At 43.5% G+C, this 18,354-nt stretch overlaps 1 protein-coding gene across 1 annotated transcript; it reads right to left on the bottom strand.

Annotated features, from left to right (window-relative positions):
• Positions 1-260: 260 nt before the first annotated feature.
• C1H21orf140 (chromosome 1 C21orf140 homolog) lies at positions 261-17,978 on the bottom strand. Its single transcript, XM_048959839.1, has 2 exons — positions 17,880-17,978; positions 261-14,513 (listed from the first exon to the last, which is right to left on the bottom strand). Exon 2 carries the CDS (start codon positions 8,471-8,473, stop codon positions 7,583-7,585), a length of 891 nt encoding a protein of 296 aa, XP_048815796.1. The 5' UTR covers positions 8,474-14,513; positions 17,880-17,978; the 3' UTR covers positions 261-7,582.
• Positions 17,979-18,354: the final 376 nt, after the last annotated feature.

Here is an 18,354-nt window from a genome sequence, read left to right on the forward strand (position 1 = left end):
GGTACAGACATGAGGCTCATGGGCTCTCTGTTGAATTCAAATGAAAAAAGCAAAGATATGAACTCCTCAGGGTGGTCTTTTTCAAACCCCTTTCCATACCCAGCGCTGACTTCAGTGTAAAGCAAATCATAGCATCGGTGTGAAAATCTTTGTGGAAGTTTAATATGAGGAGGTTTCTTGTATTTTGCTTTGTTGCTAGAGACCATTACTAGCCACTCCTGCATGTTCAATAACTTGAAGTCTTAAAGAGTAAGCACTCTCAGTCATGGTAGGTTAATCAACACAATAGGTGGTTTGCACGTAAACAAACCTTAGGAATGTGCAGCAGTGGTAACAGGTATGTTTACCTTCACATTTCCTTTATAAAGCACTTCTAAATCCTGGTGTTTTCTGGAAGTGAAGGTGAATGTGAAATCTGAGTGGAGTGAAAAGAAGAAGACAGGAGAAAACTTGGAGAAGACTTGGGAGCCCAGAGGTTGTGGGAGGCCCCTGGGTTGGCTCGCTCCTGCCCTCTCCCTGTGGCTACAGGCTGAGGTGCCTGCTGTGGTCATGTAAGCGTGTACTGCTGCAGTGCGTGTGTCACAAGCATTATCTGGCAATGCGTGTAGCTGATACAGCTAATGCTCAGAGAGCTTTTAGTGCAGTGGAGTTACTCACCATGAACTGTGGTGATCTGTAAAATCTCACTGTCCATGCAGTCGCCTTGGTGACCAAAGAATGTAAGTATTACAGAAGCCTGTTCCTGGAAGAGAACGGTATTTTTCCTATGGCAGCTTCAGGACTATGTATCTGACTGGAGAATTCTTAGTGTCGTTGCAAATCTGCTGTTTTCCCTCTACTGTCTCAGCAGTCATCTGTGTATGCAAACACGGAACTGAATAGTAATTTAATTAAATGGCTTTGTGGTGTTCAGTGAGAGCAGACTCTCCTAACCACTTCCATTAAACAGCTATTGAGGGAAACACACCAAGAAGTTTAGCTTAGCCACATACCCAAACTGTACGAGGAAATTGTCAGGGCTGCACGGTGTCTACCAGCATGAGAAGTAAGTAATGTGTTGACTCCATGCAGTCTGGGATTGCCTTTAAGTATTGGCCTCACTTTTGATTTTTTTAGAGTCTCAGCCAATAGTAGGTTTCTCTAGACCAATAGTTAGAATGTGTTATTAATTGGAAGTGACGGATTCTCCCTTTCAGTACAGCTACTCTGTAAGCAGAATCAAAAGGACACGATCTCCCATTAAAGCAAGTGATATTGCGTCAAAGCAATTGAGCTTCTTTTATCACCCAAAGAAATGAAGACTGGTGTTAAAGCCTGAGGGGGACATAGTTTGCTAAATGCGTGCAAGAAAGCAATTAACATGAGTAGTCCTGTTTTTGTTCCTGAATTGAACATGGGCAAAAAGCAGCTGTGAGTCTCCTCAGAAGTCCTCTACATCACCAGCTCTTTGCATCTACAGATAGCTCAGAAAAACTCTTTGTATATTTACTTCAAATTTGGTCCAATCTGGCTGTTTTTTCCCTTAGCTCTGGAGTAGCGCTATGGCATAGAAAACCCCTGGGGGTTGTAATGGGTGTCACAGCAGGCTGATATTCTGGAGGTTCCAAAATACGATACCAAACCTGTTCCCAAGTCTGAACCAATTTCTCTTCTTCCGTATATCTGGGTGGATGTTTGATCTATGCTTTGAAGGCCGTCTAGGAAGGAGAACACACCTGTATTTTCCTTCACTGGGTAAGTTGCAGCAGGTCTCTTTACCCTTGGGCATTTTATGTGCCACAGTAGCAGCCTTGAAGACGAAAATATGCTGACACTGGGGGGAGACAGCAGCTCAAATTTGTTTCACTTTGCTGTTCAGAAGAGAGCTGAGGACCTCGAAACCTGTTTCTTTTTTTACTGAAGGAAGAGTTATGTGACTAGTCCAGACCAATTTAAAAGAGGAATAGAGAATTTGATTCTATTGAGTTTCTGCAACTGAGAGGAAGCAGCAAGAAGAGCCTTGAAGTGCACAGCAGGGAATAAACAGGGTTCCCTTGTAGATGTTCCCAACCCAGAAAGCAAGCCAGGTCACATTCTTTTTGTGCCTACAGAACTACAAATTCACTGCTTCTTTGCCTGTTCCACTAAATTATGCCCTTTTAAAAGGGCACTCATGTTGTACAGACTGGCAACTTAACCTTAGCCAGCACCTCATTTGCACAGGCCTTTGACTGTTGGATGTTGTCACTGTCGCTACTGCCAAGTGTTGAAGATGGCTGAGAAATGGTTTAAACTTCTAGCATTTGCACCTTTAGGTTTTCTTCTGACATGAAGGCCGTGTGTTTTTAAACAAAAGAGTTTTCTCAAGCAGTGCCCAGGAGCAGGAGAGGTTGCTGTCCTGCTTGCTGTCTAAAAGCAAGGCAAGACTAGGGCTATTTCCTCAGTGTCATGTGGAGTTCCTTGTTTCTGTGTCAGGTCTAGTGGGTACAGCTCATGCACAGTGGCAGAACCTACCATACTGATAAAGCCATACAATGCCTACTTAAAATTTGGCATGCCAACTAAGAAAACTGCACCGATCTCAAGCGATTCTGCTGCAAGTCAGTGAGCTAAATAATTTTCAGGTGTCAGAGTACCAGCTCCAAGAACCTTTTGCTGTATTTCCTTTCTCAGTTTTCCTCTTGGGGATCAGCTATTCCAGTTGTTTTGTATTGCCTTTCTTACTGAAGGCACCGTGAATTCTCTATCTGGCTTTGAATCCTTTGCAGTTTTCCTTGGATCCCAACTCTTGTTTGTGACACACAGACAGTGTCTTTACTAATCTGCTGACTCAACCTACCCTGTCCAAAGAGGAGCATTGGACCCATTCACATCACCCTTTCTAGCTCAAACATGGAAGAAACCTGTAGATTAGGCAGACTGATGCCTCTCTAATTTCACAGAATCCTAGAAAATCTTGGGTTGGAAAGTGACCTTAATCTAGTTCCCCTCCTTGCCACCAGATCAGGCTGCCCATAGGCCCCATCCACCCTGGCCCTGAATGCCTCCGAAGATGGGGATTCAGCCTTCACCAGGCCCAGTTTCACAGCCTCTCCAGACCTGCTTCCAAAGACACATCTGTCATCTACTTGTTGCATCCTCTCCCTACTTATTAACTGCTTACAACCCTCCATCTTCAAGTTTAGGGAGAAGATGATAGAACTCACATAAAGAACCTGATTGCCCTGTGGTAGCACGGTGTCTGTCACACTCCTGATCACATGGAAAATAAACCAGGCAGTGTGGCCATGTGAGTGTAAACTCTGCCGCATTTGTGTATGGAGACAGTTCAGATAAAATTTCTGGAACCTGTGTTTACATCCATCTCAGAAAGGTGCCAGAAGCCATTTTCAGATGGGACAGCTATAAGCTGCCACCTGGTTTGGGGACTCAGTGGTGGCTGCATGCTTTGTAACGGTGCACATCATTCCACAGCTGGGCTTTGACTATTCAAGCTGATTCATCTTGGCTACCAAAGCAAGCTCAGTGTACCATCTAGGCTCATCTGGACCTTGACTGGCATATGTGTGTATCAAACTTCTATCATGGGTATAATCAGAGTGCCAGCTGCTCCTTTTCCATGTTGTGATAGGGATACCTGATAGCGGCCAGAATAGTTATCCCCATAGTAATGGATTCCTCATATGTTCCTGTAGAGAAAAGAATTGTTTGGGCACAAATAAGTGATTAAGCATGTATTCATGTGCATCTCCATATGGCATCAATTTCTCCCTCTTTGAGTCTGATAAAAGAGCTATGGAAAATGTCTGTGTGTAATATCATCAAAGGCTGTGCCTCTCTTTGAGATTAGTTCCAATCTGACCAAAGACTTTTGAGATGGCTGTCATAGAGCAAATAATGTACATGGTTGCTTCCTTTTAGTCACTGCAAACACAATATAGATGACTGTCTTTTTTTTACTAATCTTTTTTGTTTTGGCAGGTTTGTTCTGTTTGTATGGCATTTTCCAAGGTCTGTGACTCTTCTGATTTACTATGACTCATATTCCTCTGGCCTTATCACTGATTAGCAGAAGTTTAGTGCTACCCAACTAGAAATGTCAGGCACTGTCAGTTAAGAGGTGTTTAAGTCATATCAATAAGCTTTGTGTGTATTTGTCTTTTAAAGCAGGTTTTTTTTTCCTTGGTTTTTCTTACATGGAATGTTGTCGCTGCATTCTTCCTCCTTTCTTTGTGTCCCACCATTTTTACATCCTCCACATGGGCCTCCTTAGACTCCTGGCCTAAAAGCATCTGCCCTGTCAGCGTTCTGGGTTGCAGCATGCTACTAGTACAGTGGACTTATAAAACTGCGTTAAGCTAATCCTTGCAGGCCTGCTTCATAGACTAGAAGAAAATAGATGGTTTTTTCCATGAAGATGAGTCTTGGAAAAGCATTTAGAAGTAATTAGTCAATGAGACATCATGAAAATGCAGGTGATTTGCATTCCGGCTAGCTTAGAGCAGAGGGACATCTGTTATAGCTTCCTCATCAACACATGCATTTGCATCTGCCTCTCCTCTTTATGCAAAGATACTTTAATCATTTTATTCTAGTGGTGCATTTCAATCAGAGTCGGGAGAGGAAACGAAGACTTTGGTTTTGGCATACTGAAATGGTCAAACAAACTGGGCCTCACCACAACAGCTACTGCTAAAAAAACTAATAAAATAATAGCTATTAAAATACTAGTGAGATGTTGGGCTCGTGTACTATTCCAAATGCTTCTGAACATGGTGCATGCTATTTGCTAACATCCTCCTATTAGATTGTTTAGTCATATGTTTTTACTTGTCATCCTAAATTATCAGTTGAGTCAGAACTGCATGAGCCACCATAGTTTTCTTCAGTACAAAGCGCTATGAAGTTTTTTAGAAAACATGGGTTGTAATTACCCTTCTGCAGCAGCAGAGGGGGAGGGAGGAAGAAAGGACTCATCTCAGAGGATTTTATACAAAATACCAAAGTTCATTTAGTTTCAAACTTAGTTCTTTTCCTGCCCACAGGTTTCCATTCCCGTTATATATGACTGAGTAGAAAAGTTTCACCAGCTCTCAGCCTCCCAGGCGAAGGCAGGGAAGAGTGGATGTAGCTTGGGAAGTCTTTCCAGCCCTTACCAGCAGGGAAAGGATTTTTTTCCATTTTTCTCCAGAAGGTAGGCCACCAAACACCTCTTTCTTCATGCTTGTTTCCATTTTACCAATGCTAAAGTAGGAAAAACAGATACATTTCTGTGACAGACATCACTTTCTCACCAAACTTCCTTGTTGCTGAAATGGATGGAAAGCGGGTGATTCTGCACCTGGTCCCATGGTCTCCACTGCAAACTATAGATGACAGAAGGCACACCCTAGCAGCAAATAAGTTTTGCAATGTGGCTCTCTTGCTTAAGATGGTGGAAGCAGAGACCCATAAGGCTGAGTGGTGGTGAGGTGGCAGTCTGGGACTTTGCTCTGTTCACTTTTGGTCTCACTCTTTTTCATGCAGATCCAGAATGGAACAATGAAGTCATCAGGTTTTTACTGATTTGATGATAGGTGGCATTAGCACACTCTTCTCCACAGCTTCGTGCCAATATTATAGTGTGGGGTCATCAGGTGAAGGCAAATAGATCCATTGCGATAATGAGTTGTGCATCATTTGTTTGTTAAGAAAACCAAGCTAGTGTGCGATTGCTGTTCATCCTTGTAGTAAAGAGGGATTGGATCTATTTCTTTTCTCAGGATGATTTCACACCACTTTGTGCTCATTGATCTTCAGAGGCACAGTTCCTGCTTCAAGCCAGTATGAAATTATGCTCAGGGCCATGATACCAGCACAATAAAAACATTCCTGCCCCTCCCTAATCTTTTCCTCTTTTCCCCCCTACTCTTTCGTCTCTGCATTTGAAGCACTTAATTTTCCATTCCCTGCAACTTCCATATTTATAAAAATGAGCAGATGTTTTTCCTGATGAACACAAAGTTGAGAAAATACGGTTATTTTCTTTTGTATCTCAGCTTTAGGGAATTATATGCATAGATACTTCTGAAGGTAGATGAGATCCCTCTTTTGAGATATCTCTCTGCCACACCAAATTACAGCGCTAAAAAATTACAATTTAGATGGTTTCCACGCACAGAGAAAAACAGCACAGATTTCCCTCAGTGTACTGAAACGTTTTGGTGAACCTGTGAATCATCTTATAACATTTTTCTCATGTTCTCATGATTTTCACTTTCTGTCGTTAAAATACAAAATACAAACACACAAAGTAATGGGCTACATGGAGAAAGTAAATTGGGAGGTGCTTTACAGAAACGAGAAAGTGCTCCATGACCTTGAAAAGCAACACATTTAAAACATGACTGCGTCATTCATAAGTAAACTTTTGAACTTGACTCTGAAAGAAATCTTTACATCCCAGTGCCCAACAGGATTCAAACAAGAGTGAATCGATGTCAGGAGTAAAGAAAATCTCCCGTGATGAATGCTGTGTTTTATTCTGAAACTCTTCATACTTTAAAGCCTGAACCAACTACTGAGGCAGTTCCCTTTTAAAAAAGATTAGATGTCACTGGAACGTTTATTGCAGAATGTTGTTAGAAGCAAGGCACCAGACATAATGAATTAATGAGCTGATAACAGGTGAATGTCTGTATTATGGGAAAGTCTCATAAACCTTCCATTATCTGTGGTCTCTGCCTCAGTCGCAGTTCAGCATATATTGCTCAGGAGCAACACTTCCATGTGTGTCAAAGATGAATCTGACACGCAGAATTAATTTTGCAGTATAAACTTTCTCAGAATGGAGGAGATTCACATCTGTGGCATGGTCTTATGATTCCTATGACAGAGGACTGGGCCTTACGCATGCTTTTGTCCATTTTCTTGGAGGAAAAGGATCTAGAAGTGTTGATACCTGTCTGAATATGAGCAAGCAGACTGGCCAAGAAAACTGGTGGCGTCCTAGCTTGTATCAGAAATAATTCAGTCAGCAGGAGCAGGAAAGGTGATGGGAAGTGGCTGAGGGAATATTAGGGAAACCTAATATCTCCTTACAATCACCTGAAAAGAGACAGTGTTGAGGCAGGTGTTGGCCTCTTCTCCCAGGTAACAGCAACAGGATGAGAGGGAATGGCCTCAAGTTGCACCAAGGGAAGTTCATGTTGGAACAATTTCTTCTCAGAAGGAGTGGTGAGGCACTGGACCATCACTGTCCCTGGAAGCGTTCAAGAACCATGTGGATGCGGCACTAAGGGACATGGTCAGTGGGCATGGTGGGGATAGGTTGCTAGTCGGAATATGTGATCTCAGAGGTCTTTTCCAACCTTAATGGTTCTATGATTCTGTGATTATTTTTTTTTGCAGTAAGAGAAATTAACTGTCACTTCCTGGTGCAAGTATAGCACATATCAGCCTAGTCTTGGAAAACATCTGGAATGTGATATTCAGATTTAAAATGATCTCTTTTATTAGTACAATTGACATTGCTTTTGAAGTATATATCCTTTGAACAAAAGGGATCACCAGAGCAGGAACCTGTATCAAAGCACATCTGAGGCCTGAAAATAGGAAGAACCATTTAAGAAAATGAGTCGAGGTAGTAGTTTTCCCATTTCTTCACTTTGTTAATCGCTATTTTCCATTTGTTTGGGGTCATCTTCTCTATTCCTTTAATAATCAGATCACTGAAGAGGATACATCTGTAGGAATGGGTATTCTCAACAGACCTCAGGGCAAAGTCCTTCCTGTTGTTTATAATAAACCATTTCAGAGAAGACCAGGCGACATCCATTGGATAGAGGTAGGTGTAAGATGGAGGCACAGCAAGAAGCTCATGGCCATTCGCTCTAGCAGTCTCAGGGCAACACTTGATGCTGGACATGTAGATTACTGGGGGGACTGAAGGCAACAATCCCATCTCCTGCTCCTTGCTGTTTTTCGCCCCTACACCTGTCAGCTGCCTTTTATCTCTTGTCACAATTATGCATTTCCCATAGGACATGGTCAGAGAATCACACAACTCCTGGAAGGCACCATTCTGTTTCTGAGTGGGCTGCAGTTCATTTCTTAACAGCAGTTTGTACCTCCATGGCACCCACCCTCGGCTGCTGCCAGCATGAACAAGTGTCCATACTGGCCAATGTAGGCTGGCCTCCTCAGCTATTTTTTCTCCTGTTATAAGACTTTCTGGAATATCTGTTTCCCCTAAGAAGATAGTGTTGAAACCATTACGCTGCAGTGCCCTCAGAGTTCTTAAATACTGCAAGCACTGTGTCTTTGAAGCATCATCAAAGCATCCCCTAGGAATTATGTGCCTGAGAAGCGGGTTTGCAAAGCGCTGCATGTTGGCTTCTAAAGGGATACAGGAGTTGGAAGCTGCTGAGCTCACATTGTGTGTGGTTGCCCTAGTGGTGCCTGTGATGTCACACCTACCTGGAAGCAGCTGTGGGGCTTCCAGGTGGCTGACCATAAGGCCACTGTCTTGTAGGCGACAGGCAGAAGTGTGCCTGCAGCCCAACACTGCAGCTGTCCATGGGAGGTTCACTATGGTCTACCTGCACATCTTCAGGCTTTGAAGGGGGAAGAAATTATCGATGCCTCAGACACCACTTCAGGGTGATGTATTTTTAGAACTAATCTGGTTTTTAGAGTCTTTTCACCTTCTCATTTAGTGCACAGAGGTGGGGAGTGAGCAAATGGCAAGCGGTGTTCAGCTGCCTGCTGGATTCAACCACAACAAAGATGAATGGTTTACCCCAAGAAAGAAGCATGTATGATTTAACTGTTAATCAGATGCAGAATGATGGCAATGCCAGACTGCAAACATATGAAAAACCCACTAGAATCTACAATTCATATTCACATGAGAATACACTACAAAATAATATTGATTTATCTTTATTAGTATTTCACACCATGATATAATTTTCTCCTAATGAATCAGGAGTGTATGCCCCATCCCTGGAAAAGTTCAAGGCCAGGTTGGATGGAGCCCTGAGCAACCTGGTCTAGTATTAAATGGGGAGGTTGGTGGCCCTGCCTGTGGCAGTGGGGTTGGAGATTCATGATCCTTGAGGTCCCTTCCAACACTGGCCATGCTGTGATTCTGTGATTCTGTGACACGAGTAGTTCCTACTGGAATTATTGGTTCCTTGTACCATTCTGTAATTGTCCTCTGTGCCTATGACCAGCAATCCATCCATGACACCCACTGGAACTGCAGATCATATCTCTTGTTGCCTAAATAGGTCCTTAATGGAAGGTTCCTTCTGTCCTCTCCAGAGAGGATTTACTGAATTGTGAATGAGTTGGAGACTGCCATCCTTGAGATAGGCTCATAAAAAGGGTGTTTCCCTTTTGTTTCTCTTGCTTTTTAATTACCTTCTGATTGTCAGTAGATATCAGTAGAAAACAGGGCAGGGGAGTAATGGTGGTAGCATCTGAACAGAATCCCCAGGGGCCAGAGTGAGGTAATCCTCCTCTCCACTCTCACCTCTCACCAAGCTTGTCCATTAGGCCTCCAGGCCACACCAGGCTCTTCCACACTGCCCACCTTATCCACCTGAGGCCCATCCCAACTCCAGTCAAGGGCAAGAAGCACTAGTCTACTGCTGTCCCCAGTGGGCTCCCCAGGGAATGAAAACTGTGGTGCCCAACTGATTGCATTCTCTGGGGCTGATCAGTGATGCAAAGCAATGAAAGCTGCAGCCTTCAGGAGGCTTGTTTAAAAAGCACGGTCCTCCTCTCAACTGGACCATACGTGTAGGTATAACTGCAGCTTGCCTGGGAAAACTGGGTTTGATCTTCATCAGATTAGGCTCCCTACAGTAAACAGTCCTGAAAGTGTTCCTCCAGCTCTCCAGACTCTTGTATTTTTGCACTATCAGGTCAAAAGCGAAGGGACAAAGGTTATTTTTGTTTTCATGTGACAATGAAAGGACTTAGCAGGATGGATGAAGGAGCCACATATCAGCCTTTCTGCTTAGGAGGATGGGCAAGGTCCATGCCTTTGCCTTTTGTTGCTGCCCCAGAAGGACACTGTGTCCCTCCCAGCCTGTCAGGTGGCACCATCGTGCCTGTGACTCTGTTGAGCCCTGTTTCCATCAGCCCTCACAAACTGGTCTGTGCCTTAGTGGTTAAGAAGATACAAATGATAGTGCTAGCTGCTGACATTTAGTGAGACAGGAGAGATGAACTGCTCTCACCTCCTGATCAGAAGAATTATTTGAGAACTGGGTTCTACTCTGTTCCTGTCATGTATATAACAGAAACCCACCTGCTAACCTGCTTTAAAAAACAATTATCCATAGTCCCAGCATCTCAATATTATTAAAAACACTTGGAGAGCAGGCAGAAGGCAGTATTCTAAGACACAAACCCACATCTCCGTGGGCTCAGTGCCACACGGAGTGTTTCACCAGGTGTCCAGCCGCAGTGGCCTCCTGCTCCCCATGAAAAGGTGGAGGCCTCACCTTTCTTCATGCTTATTTCTGGGTGCTGTACCGAGCTCAATTGTTTCGCTTAGCAAAATGACAAATTTACCAATTACCCACAAACAAAGTCCCCATTAACGAAGCAATTAGGTTAGCAATTATCGGTTACATGCCAATTACCCATTTCAGTAGTAATTATGTCATTAGGTCACCGGTCACCACATTTACACAAGTTAAAAATCATCGCAAATCTTTTATTTTAAAGTCCAGAATAAAAACGTAATGAAATATGGAACACAATGAAATACAAACAAACAGCAGTGGGTATGATGTTAGGCAACCAGTGGGCGTTTCTGCTGCTATTTTATATTAGAAGTACCAGCTGAAATCAAGTTGCTGAATTTGAGATTTAGTGTTTTATTTTTATCTAAATAAAGTGTCATGCAAGATTGATTTGTTTGTTTGTTTTTTTTTAACTAATACTTGGGAATATTATTCTGCACAAAATCTGTGTTGTGTTTTTTTTCCAGTATTTTTTTTTTTCCAGAAAATGCTATTCCCAATTTCAATAATCTGTTTTCACTCCTGACTATCTGATGGCATACTGAGCACCAGCTAAAGTCTCACACCAAAGCAATGCTTCTGATATCAAAAGAGAATTTCCAGAAGTATGTAATTTTAACTCTAGATCCATGATGGAACCAATAAGAGAAGCACTTGCCAAAATCAGTGATGGCCCAAGGATGGAAACACAGAGAAGGGTGGAAACTTTGGAAAATAAATTGAGCCAGTATCTCAAGTAACAGTGCCAAATTTCTCAGAACAGAATAGCACAACAGCTGAAGGATTCCCACAAAGATCTGTGAGGCACCTTGTGAAAAATGATGAAATTTGTTTTCCTGCATTAGGGATCCTCCACAGAGGTTGAGCTTAGCACTTCTCCATTGGTGGCATCAGAGACACAGCTCCCTCTATCGCTTGGAAAGTGTAGGAATGGAGCATCTTCAGGAGCTGAAGTTTTTTTAGCAGATGTGGTTGAAATAGCATGTACACGTTTGCATGTCCCTGAAATAGGGAAGGGAAAAGGGAAGGAAAGCTTCCTTCACAGAGCACAGAATGGGAGGATCACACCTGGAATTTCACCCCAGTATGGAGCTAGCATAGAGCTGAGCAGTGTGCCTCAATTTGGGAAGGAGACAGAGACATGGGATGTTACCAATGCTCAGTCTGATTCAACTGCTGAGTACACAGTGCAGAGACCCTGTTGCATGGTGAGTACAGGCTGGGGGGGCCCACCTCTCCTGCATGCCCAGACTGCAAGAGCAGATTACTGATGTGAGCAGGAACAGATTCTTTCAAGGGGAGAACCAAGGGGATATCAACCAACACATCAGCCATACGTTAGCAATAGATCAGTTTTCAGAAGCTGAATTTCAGAGAGATAAATAGCACGCTGGAGTTCACCCTGTGTTCTGGTGTTTCCCTTGCATCAGCCTGTCATGAAAAGCAGAGGCCACTGCTGAAGGAGGTGAAATTTCTCTGCACAGAACTCTATGTAGTGATGGATGTCTGAAGCTTGTATCAAACACTCATGGAAAAAGGGATTTGATTCTGCTAGCTAACACAGTTGCATGACTGGAAAATAGATAAATCGAATCTACAAAGGAGGAGAAATTGTCACTGCAGCAGCCAGCTATTCATCTTTCTTCAAAATGGACTGCAGTATTTGCCTTCTTGTGAAAAACACCCATACAAGGAACAAATCTGGAACTGCAAGTGTTTTTTCTACCTTCAAAACACCTCTAATTTTTAAGATCTGAATAGCTGAGCTGTGGTAACGGGAGCATGGCTACCAATTGCAGACAGGAACAGTGTGCATAAACACCAGATTATGGTTCAAAGCATGAAGTGATTAAACCAGACGCCATGATGAAGCCAAAGGTAGTGGGGTCCAAAACTGACAGAACTGCCTAATTGGTTTCTACTAGAGACAGTGTGTGGGGACTATGCACCTGTCCAAAAAAGGAGATGCCTGCATTGGAAAGCTGAATCTCTGGAATTCAAGCAAGAAGTGTGGAAAGCCAAGAGAGTGGTATGGGTTTCATCTTGGCTAATGGCTGGAAGCATCAGCCTTGAAACGTGTCTTACAAGATCAGGCTGTGGAAATTGCCTTGAAGGATATGGCCCACAAGAAGTAAATTATTTTCAGGAAAAAAGTGGCAAAAACTCACAATAATAACAGTACATTGTGCCAGAAAATGATTAAAAAAAAAAAAAAAAAAAAAAAAAATCAAACAAGAGGCTATGGATTTAGTGGCAGCCTGTTGAAGAAAAATCAGAGGAGAAAAGGAAAGAAATGCTTTTTAGAGTACCAAATTGTTGAGAATTTTCTATCAGTAACAGAAAGTAAAAACACACAGAAACACAAAGGTGTTTGAGTGGAACCAGCAACATCACCTCACAGGTACATAGTTTTAAAGGACTTAATAGGATTTTTGCTTCAAAATGCCCTCGTGTTCTCAGTGTACTTTCACCAGTAGTTTCCAGACTCCTGAGACTTTTCCAATGAATGCAAGGACCGGTAATTGCAAGCTGAAGTCCACTGCTGATGGGCACCCCCCCATAGCTATCGTCGTCAGCAACTGTGTGCCAGGGCTCTGCAGGACTTGGGATAAACACCCATGATCTGTGTGGTGAGCAAACTGCATCTTCTTGTGCCTACCAAGGCATGGTGTCCAGCATCAAGGCAGAAAGCACCCTCAAGCTTCCATGCCAGGCTCCTGCTTACTGGCTACCACCAAAAAGAAGCAGCAGAGGCTGGGGGCTTGTGGGACTTCACGTTGAAGGGATTAGCACTAGACTGAAGGAATCAGCCTGGGATTATTGATGCAACAGCAGCACAGCCCTAAGACTGTGGCTCCTGAGTCCTGATGGTGGACAGGTAAGTCCTGTGAGAGGCTTTGGGGACACATCAGGATGTCTTGGACCACCTCGCTGCCCTGGGCTATGGGAAAGGTTCAATGTGCAGGAAGAGCACTGCTGAGAAATGCATGACCAATGTCAAAAACCCACTGCAGACCAAGCCTGGCAAGCAAGCAAATAAGTTCAATTTTTGTGTGTGCCTCCACGTAACCTCCGTTTCAAAAAGGCTGACCACGCGCTTAGCTCCATGGCTGCCCAGCATAATGGTGAAGGTGGATGCAGAGGTTGTCGTGGCTCTCTCTGCTTGCAGAGCACAAATCCAATGGGCTCACTGATAGCTTCAAATTCCCAAATAAATAAATCCTCAATAACAGCAAACAGGCACAACAGCAATGCCCCAACTAGAAACAGTGCCCTGCTTGAAGCAACAGTCTTTCCTGAGAGGGAAGTTAGAAAAGCGCGTGATAAATGCAGCCATGAAGGAGTAGGCCAGTAAGGACTTGATTCCTAGCCTGTCCTCCAAAGGACCATGGCTGAAATAGCACACGTTGCTCGCTGTGCTTGGGAACCTTCACAGTTATCATGTGGGAAGCTTGCACAAGACAGGTTTGCATCTGCCCTAGCACAGACTCTCCTTTCTCACTTTCATAAATGAAAAAATATCCCTCTTGGGTCTCCTTACACACAGCAGAATAGTAATAACGAAAGAGAAGTTTCATACATTCCTCAGAACTGCATCTGTGCTCAGTGCCTCCAGTCCAGTGATATACTTGATGTCCTGCTTTTGCAGATTCATTAAGGCAGCACCGTTGATGATAACAAAAGTGTCTTTGCTCTCCTTTTCTGAAAGCTCCACCTTGCTTCTCTGAGGATTAAACTTCCCAGAATAGAGATAGTCAATGTAGTTTTCAGGCTTGCTGGAAACAATATTGCTGAGCATCATGACAAACAGAAGAAAGCCAAAAAACCCAACAATGATGAGGATATAGAACGATGCCATTATCTCCTCCTGCATCTCCAAGGCTGGGTTGCTGTGGTTGTTGAATCGAAGGGTCTTCTTTTGCTCCACATACATATGGAATAATTTCGGCATGATTGAACTGCCATTTGTGTGGTTGCTGAAAGCCATTCTCCCTTTCCACTCTGGCTGCAAATCTAAACAAAACAGAACAAAGGAACCAAATCAGCTGGTTAAAGCACCCCTGACCTTTGTGTCTTCAAGCACAGGTCTTTCGCATTGTTCCCTTCCTTTGTTGAGTATCTATCTGCACTCAGATACCTACTGACTGTGTAGCTTGCATGCATAGAGCTATTGTGAAAGTCAGTGGGAAGTTAATGCAAGAATCAAGAGAATTAAGCACTGTTGTCTTCTGCATGAAAGATGTGCATGCACGTACATGGGCACATGATACTCCTGTATGCTGACTTTGCTGTTGCTAGTGACCTAGCATTAAAATCAGGATGAAGGAATAACACTATCAATTCCTGTGACTATCTCAGGGGAAAAGGGATGACTCACTCTTAGGTACCACCATAATGCAAACAACATTGCCACCAAGATGTTAGAGCACAAGTACAGAGACATTAAATCATCCTCAGTAAAAGAAGGTGAACTGAAAAGGAGCTGTTGCAAGGAACTAAATAAAACCAAGCGGATGTAAGTTTGTTATCTTGCTGAGAAGGAAACTTGAGAGATAAATAATTTCCTGTCAAATCACATTGCATAGTGTTGACTTCTTTACGAGCTTCTTAAAAGTAATCTGCAGCACAAGAATGACTTAATATATTGCCTCTGTGCAAATCATGAAGAAATTCTATTTGCAAAAATCTAAAGTTTTCACTCTGTTTCTCAACACCACATCCAAATAATGGTCTTTTTTTTTTTTTTTTTGAGTTATCTGAAATCCCCTTTTTTGAGAAGCATATGTTAATCTTAGAAAAGCTTTGTGAAAATCTGCCCATAAGGCTTTTCCCTGCTGTAAATAGAAGCCAAGAGTTTTATCCCAAATACGTAACTTCCACTAATTTTAAATCATTTACTTTCCTTACTTCTGTTTTCATCACTTTGCACTTTGCAGCCAGCACTGGTTGACCTACTAAGCACTTCTGTTGCAAAGCACCTGTACAAACTGACAGTGCAACTCTAAAACTCAGGGGACTTATAACACTTGAAGGCTGGACCTCTTCCATAAATCTCATTCAATCATTTAAAGAGCTGGATGTGAATAACAGAATAAAAGGCCCTGAAAATTCTATGATGAACTCTAGAACGCTACCCATGGAAAATCTCAGCTAGGTTCCCAGCTGGCAGCCTCCTTTCCTTTCTCATCCTATTTGATCTCTCCAGAGCAGGCACTGGTGGCAGTGGACCTTTTGTCCTTGTGCCTTGCACTGGGATGGTGGTAAGTGCTCCTGATTCAAGGAAGGAAGGCATTTCCTCTCCATCTGGCTAGGATGAGCCAGTCACCTGAACGCTGGGTGTCTGCAATTGCTTGAACATCCTGGATGATTAAAATAGCTATTCCTGGTTAGGTTTCCTCCTTCTTGCAACTATTATCCTCTAATGAAGGTGTTTACTATGCTGGCTGGGAGGTGACTGCTCTGCCTGGAATCTATTAATAGCCAGATAACCACCGCAGGCGGTTCCATGAGTTGAGCAAAAAGTTTATACGGAACCTACTCACAGAGGCAGGTGGACATTTACTACTGCAGGGTGAGAAGTGAAGATGTGGCCAGGGCCTCTTCAACCTGTTCTGCTATGCCAACTGCCCTTGGTTTTGTGGCTAATGCCATGGTGAACTGCAATACTAGCGGAGGACCAAAGCTCAGGGTTGTATTAATGTCCCTTTATCTGCTTGACAGAGAGACTCTATGACCACAGCCCAGACTCTTGGCTCCCATGACTCCTGTCACCTCTGGAGCAGCATCAGTCCTTTATTGATGAGCACAAATTTCTGGGTTTCAAAAATTGAGAACAAAGCGCCACTTTCTAAAGAATCATAAAGAATCATAGAATATCCTGAGTTGGAAGAGACCCATAAAGATTGAGGCCAACTTCCAAGAGCACCATCCAAAAATCAGAAACGTGCTGAACTCCAGCATGCTTGCATTCTGTTGCTGTCACAGAGAGCAGAGCTCAGCGCTGCCCCTCTGCTCCCTGCTGCAGGGAGGAGCAGTGAGGAGCTGCAGCCACCATCAGGCCTCCCCTCAGCACCTCTGCTCTGCCTCAGCCTCTCTTATCCCTTCCAGACCTCTCACCACCTTTGTAGCCCTGCCTTGGATGCTCTCTAATAGTTCTGTGTGTCTTTTTTGTACTGTTACACCCAAGAGTACAGTGCTTTGTGCTCTCAAGAAGTGAAGCTAGTTAAACATTGGACCGGCACTTAAAATGTCTGCAACGAAGGGTATCAGTGAGCCATCTGCCACCTCAGCACAGTAAAATTCTGCATGTACATAAAACTTGTGTGTGGGTGCATTTATGTGTAATGGTTTTTTCTCCTGCACAAAACACAGCAGAATAAAGCAACAGGGCAGGTACCAACCCCCAGAAAACAATAATGAGAGGCCTAAGGCAAATGACATAATGAGCTGAAAGGGCAAAGTGCTGCCCGCTGGCTTTAATGGCCACCAAATTCCCTCTGGCTTTAATGGCCACCAAATTCCCCCCAGGCCAAGTACGCAGCACAGTAGGTCTGCTAGGTTTTTTAACCAGCAGACAGTGGGGCCAAGCACAACTGCAGCACCATAGAAAAACAGAACTTGAGTATTCACTCAAAAATGAGAAAGAGGAAACCTAGGGTAGGATCTGCCTTTGGTGCTGACTAGGGAAGGATTAGTGTCTGCGGTTGTGCCACACCAGGCCTCTAGGGGAGAGAAAACAGGTCTCGTGCTGTGCCTCTGGTCTGCAGATCCATACACCCTTACAGCCTCTGCCCATCAGCACTCCTCGAGACCTCAAACATCTGTATCTCCTTCCCGTCTTGAATTAGGTACGTTAGAAATCTGCCTTTCTTTCCATGGTGGGACTCCTTCCCTTTCTATCCATTTCCCTCTCCATTGCTTTTCCACACCTTAAAGGCTGCATTATTTTTCATTTTGACCATTTTTTGTCTGTGTGGAAGGTTGTGTTCCACACATACCAACCATATATACATGCTTCTATCACCTGTCTCATAAGTAGGCACAAATCCACACACAAAAATGCACGTACACATACATGTGCTTAAACTTCTACTCTCCCCACATACACAAACACACAAGAAGATACAAAAACACTGTTAGAGCTGCATGCATTATGCCATATCTAGCTAATTTTCAAAAGTTTTTCCAAAAATAACCAGTAGCTTGAGTGATAAGCCTAGTTGTTTTGAAGAGGACAGCATTTTAGGGGGAAAGAAGATCCACTGAGCATATCCAAAATATTGGAGAAATTAAATTTGAAGCAGTGTCTATTTATTACTACATAGAGGAAGTCAAAACAACAGCTATGAAATGTTATACTTGCCCTGACACTTTACTTACATGCAGCCTTGTCTCAGTCCTGGGAGCAGCACCTCTTCCAGCTGTCAGGCTTGCTCCCAGCTGACCAAAGCATTTAACTATTTAAGGAGCAGAGGAGAGGAGTGGCTTCTGCTTCTTGCCTCTGGCAAGTAATCACAGACACATTATGCATGAGGGAGTGTCAACAAAGTAATGTGGTAACAGGATACTGTCTGTATACAAGGCTTATAGGACGTGGGGGCTCAAGGCAGGTGGCTATCTGCGTACCTCATCTTGCAGAGCATGCTGGTAATGTTTACCGGGACTCAGCTGTTTCAGCATGGGCCACAATAAAGCGTGAAGAGTGTTTCAGGCAGGTGCTTGCTGCTGGACGAAGCCTGTGTAAGTGTAAATGTGGGCCTGGGGTGATTTTTGGTTATTCATCATAGGTGTGCCATTTTAAAATCTACGGGAGGAGGAAAGAAAACAGCTCTGTACCTGCTCCCCCCAAATGTCT

This window comes from Lagopus muta, chromosome 1 (genome assembly GCF_023343835.1).
Source record: "Lagopus muta isolate bLagMut1 chromosome 1, bLagMut1 primary, whole genome shotgun sequence".
NCBI lineage: Eukaryota > Metazoa > Chordata > Aves > Galliformes > Phasianidae > Lagopus > Lagopus muta.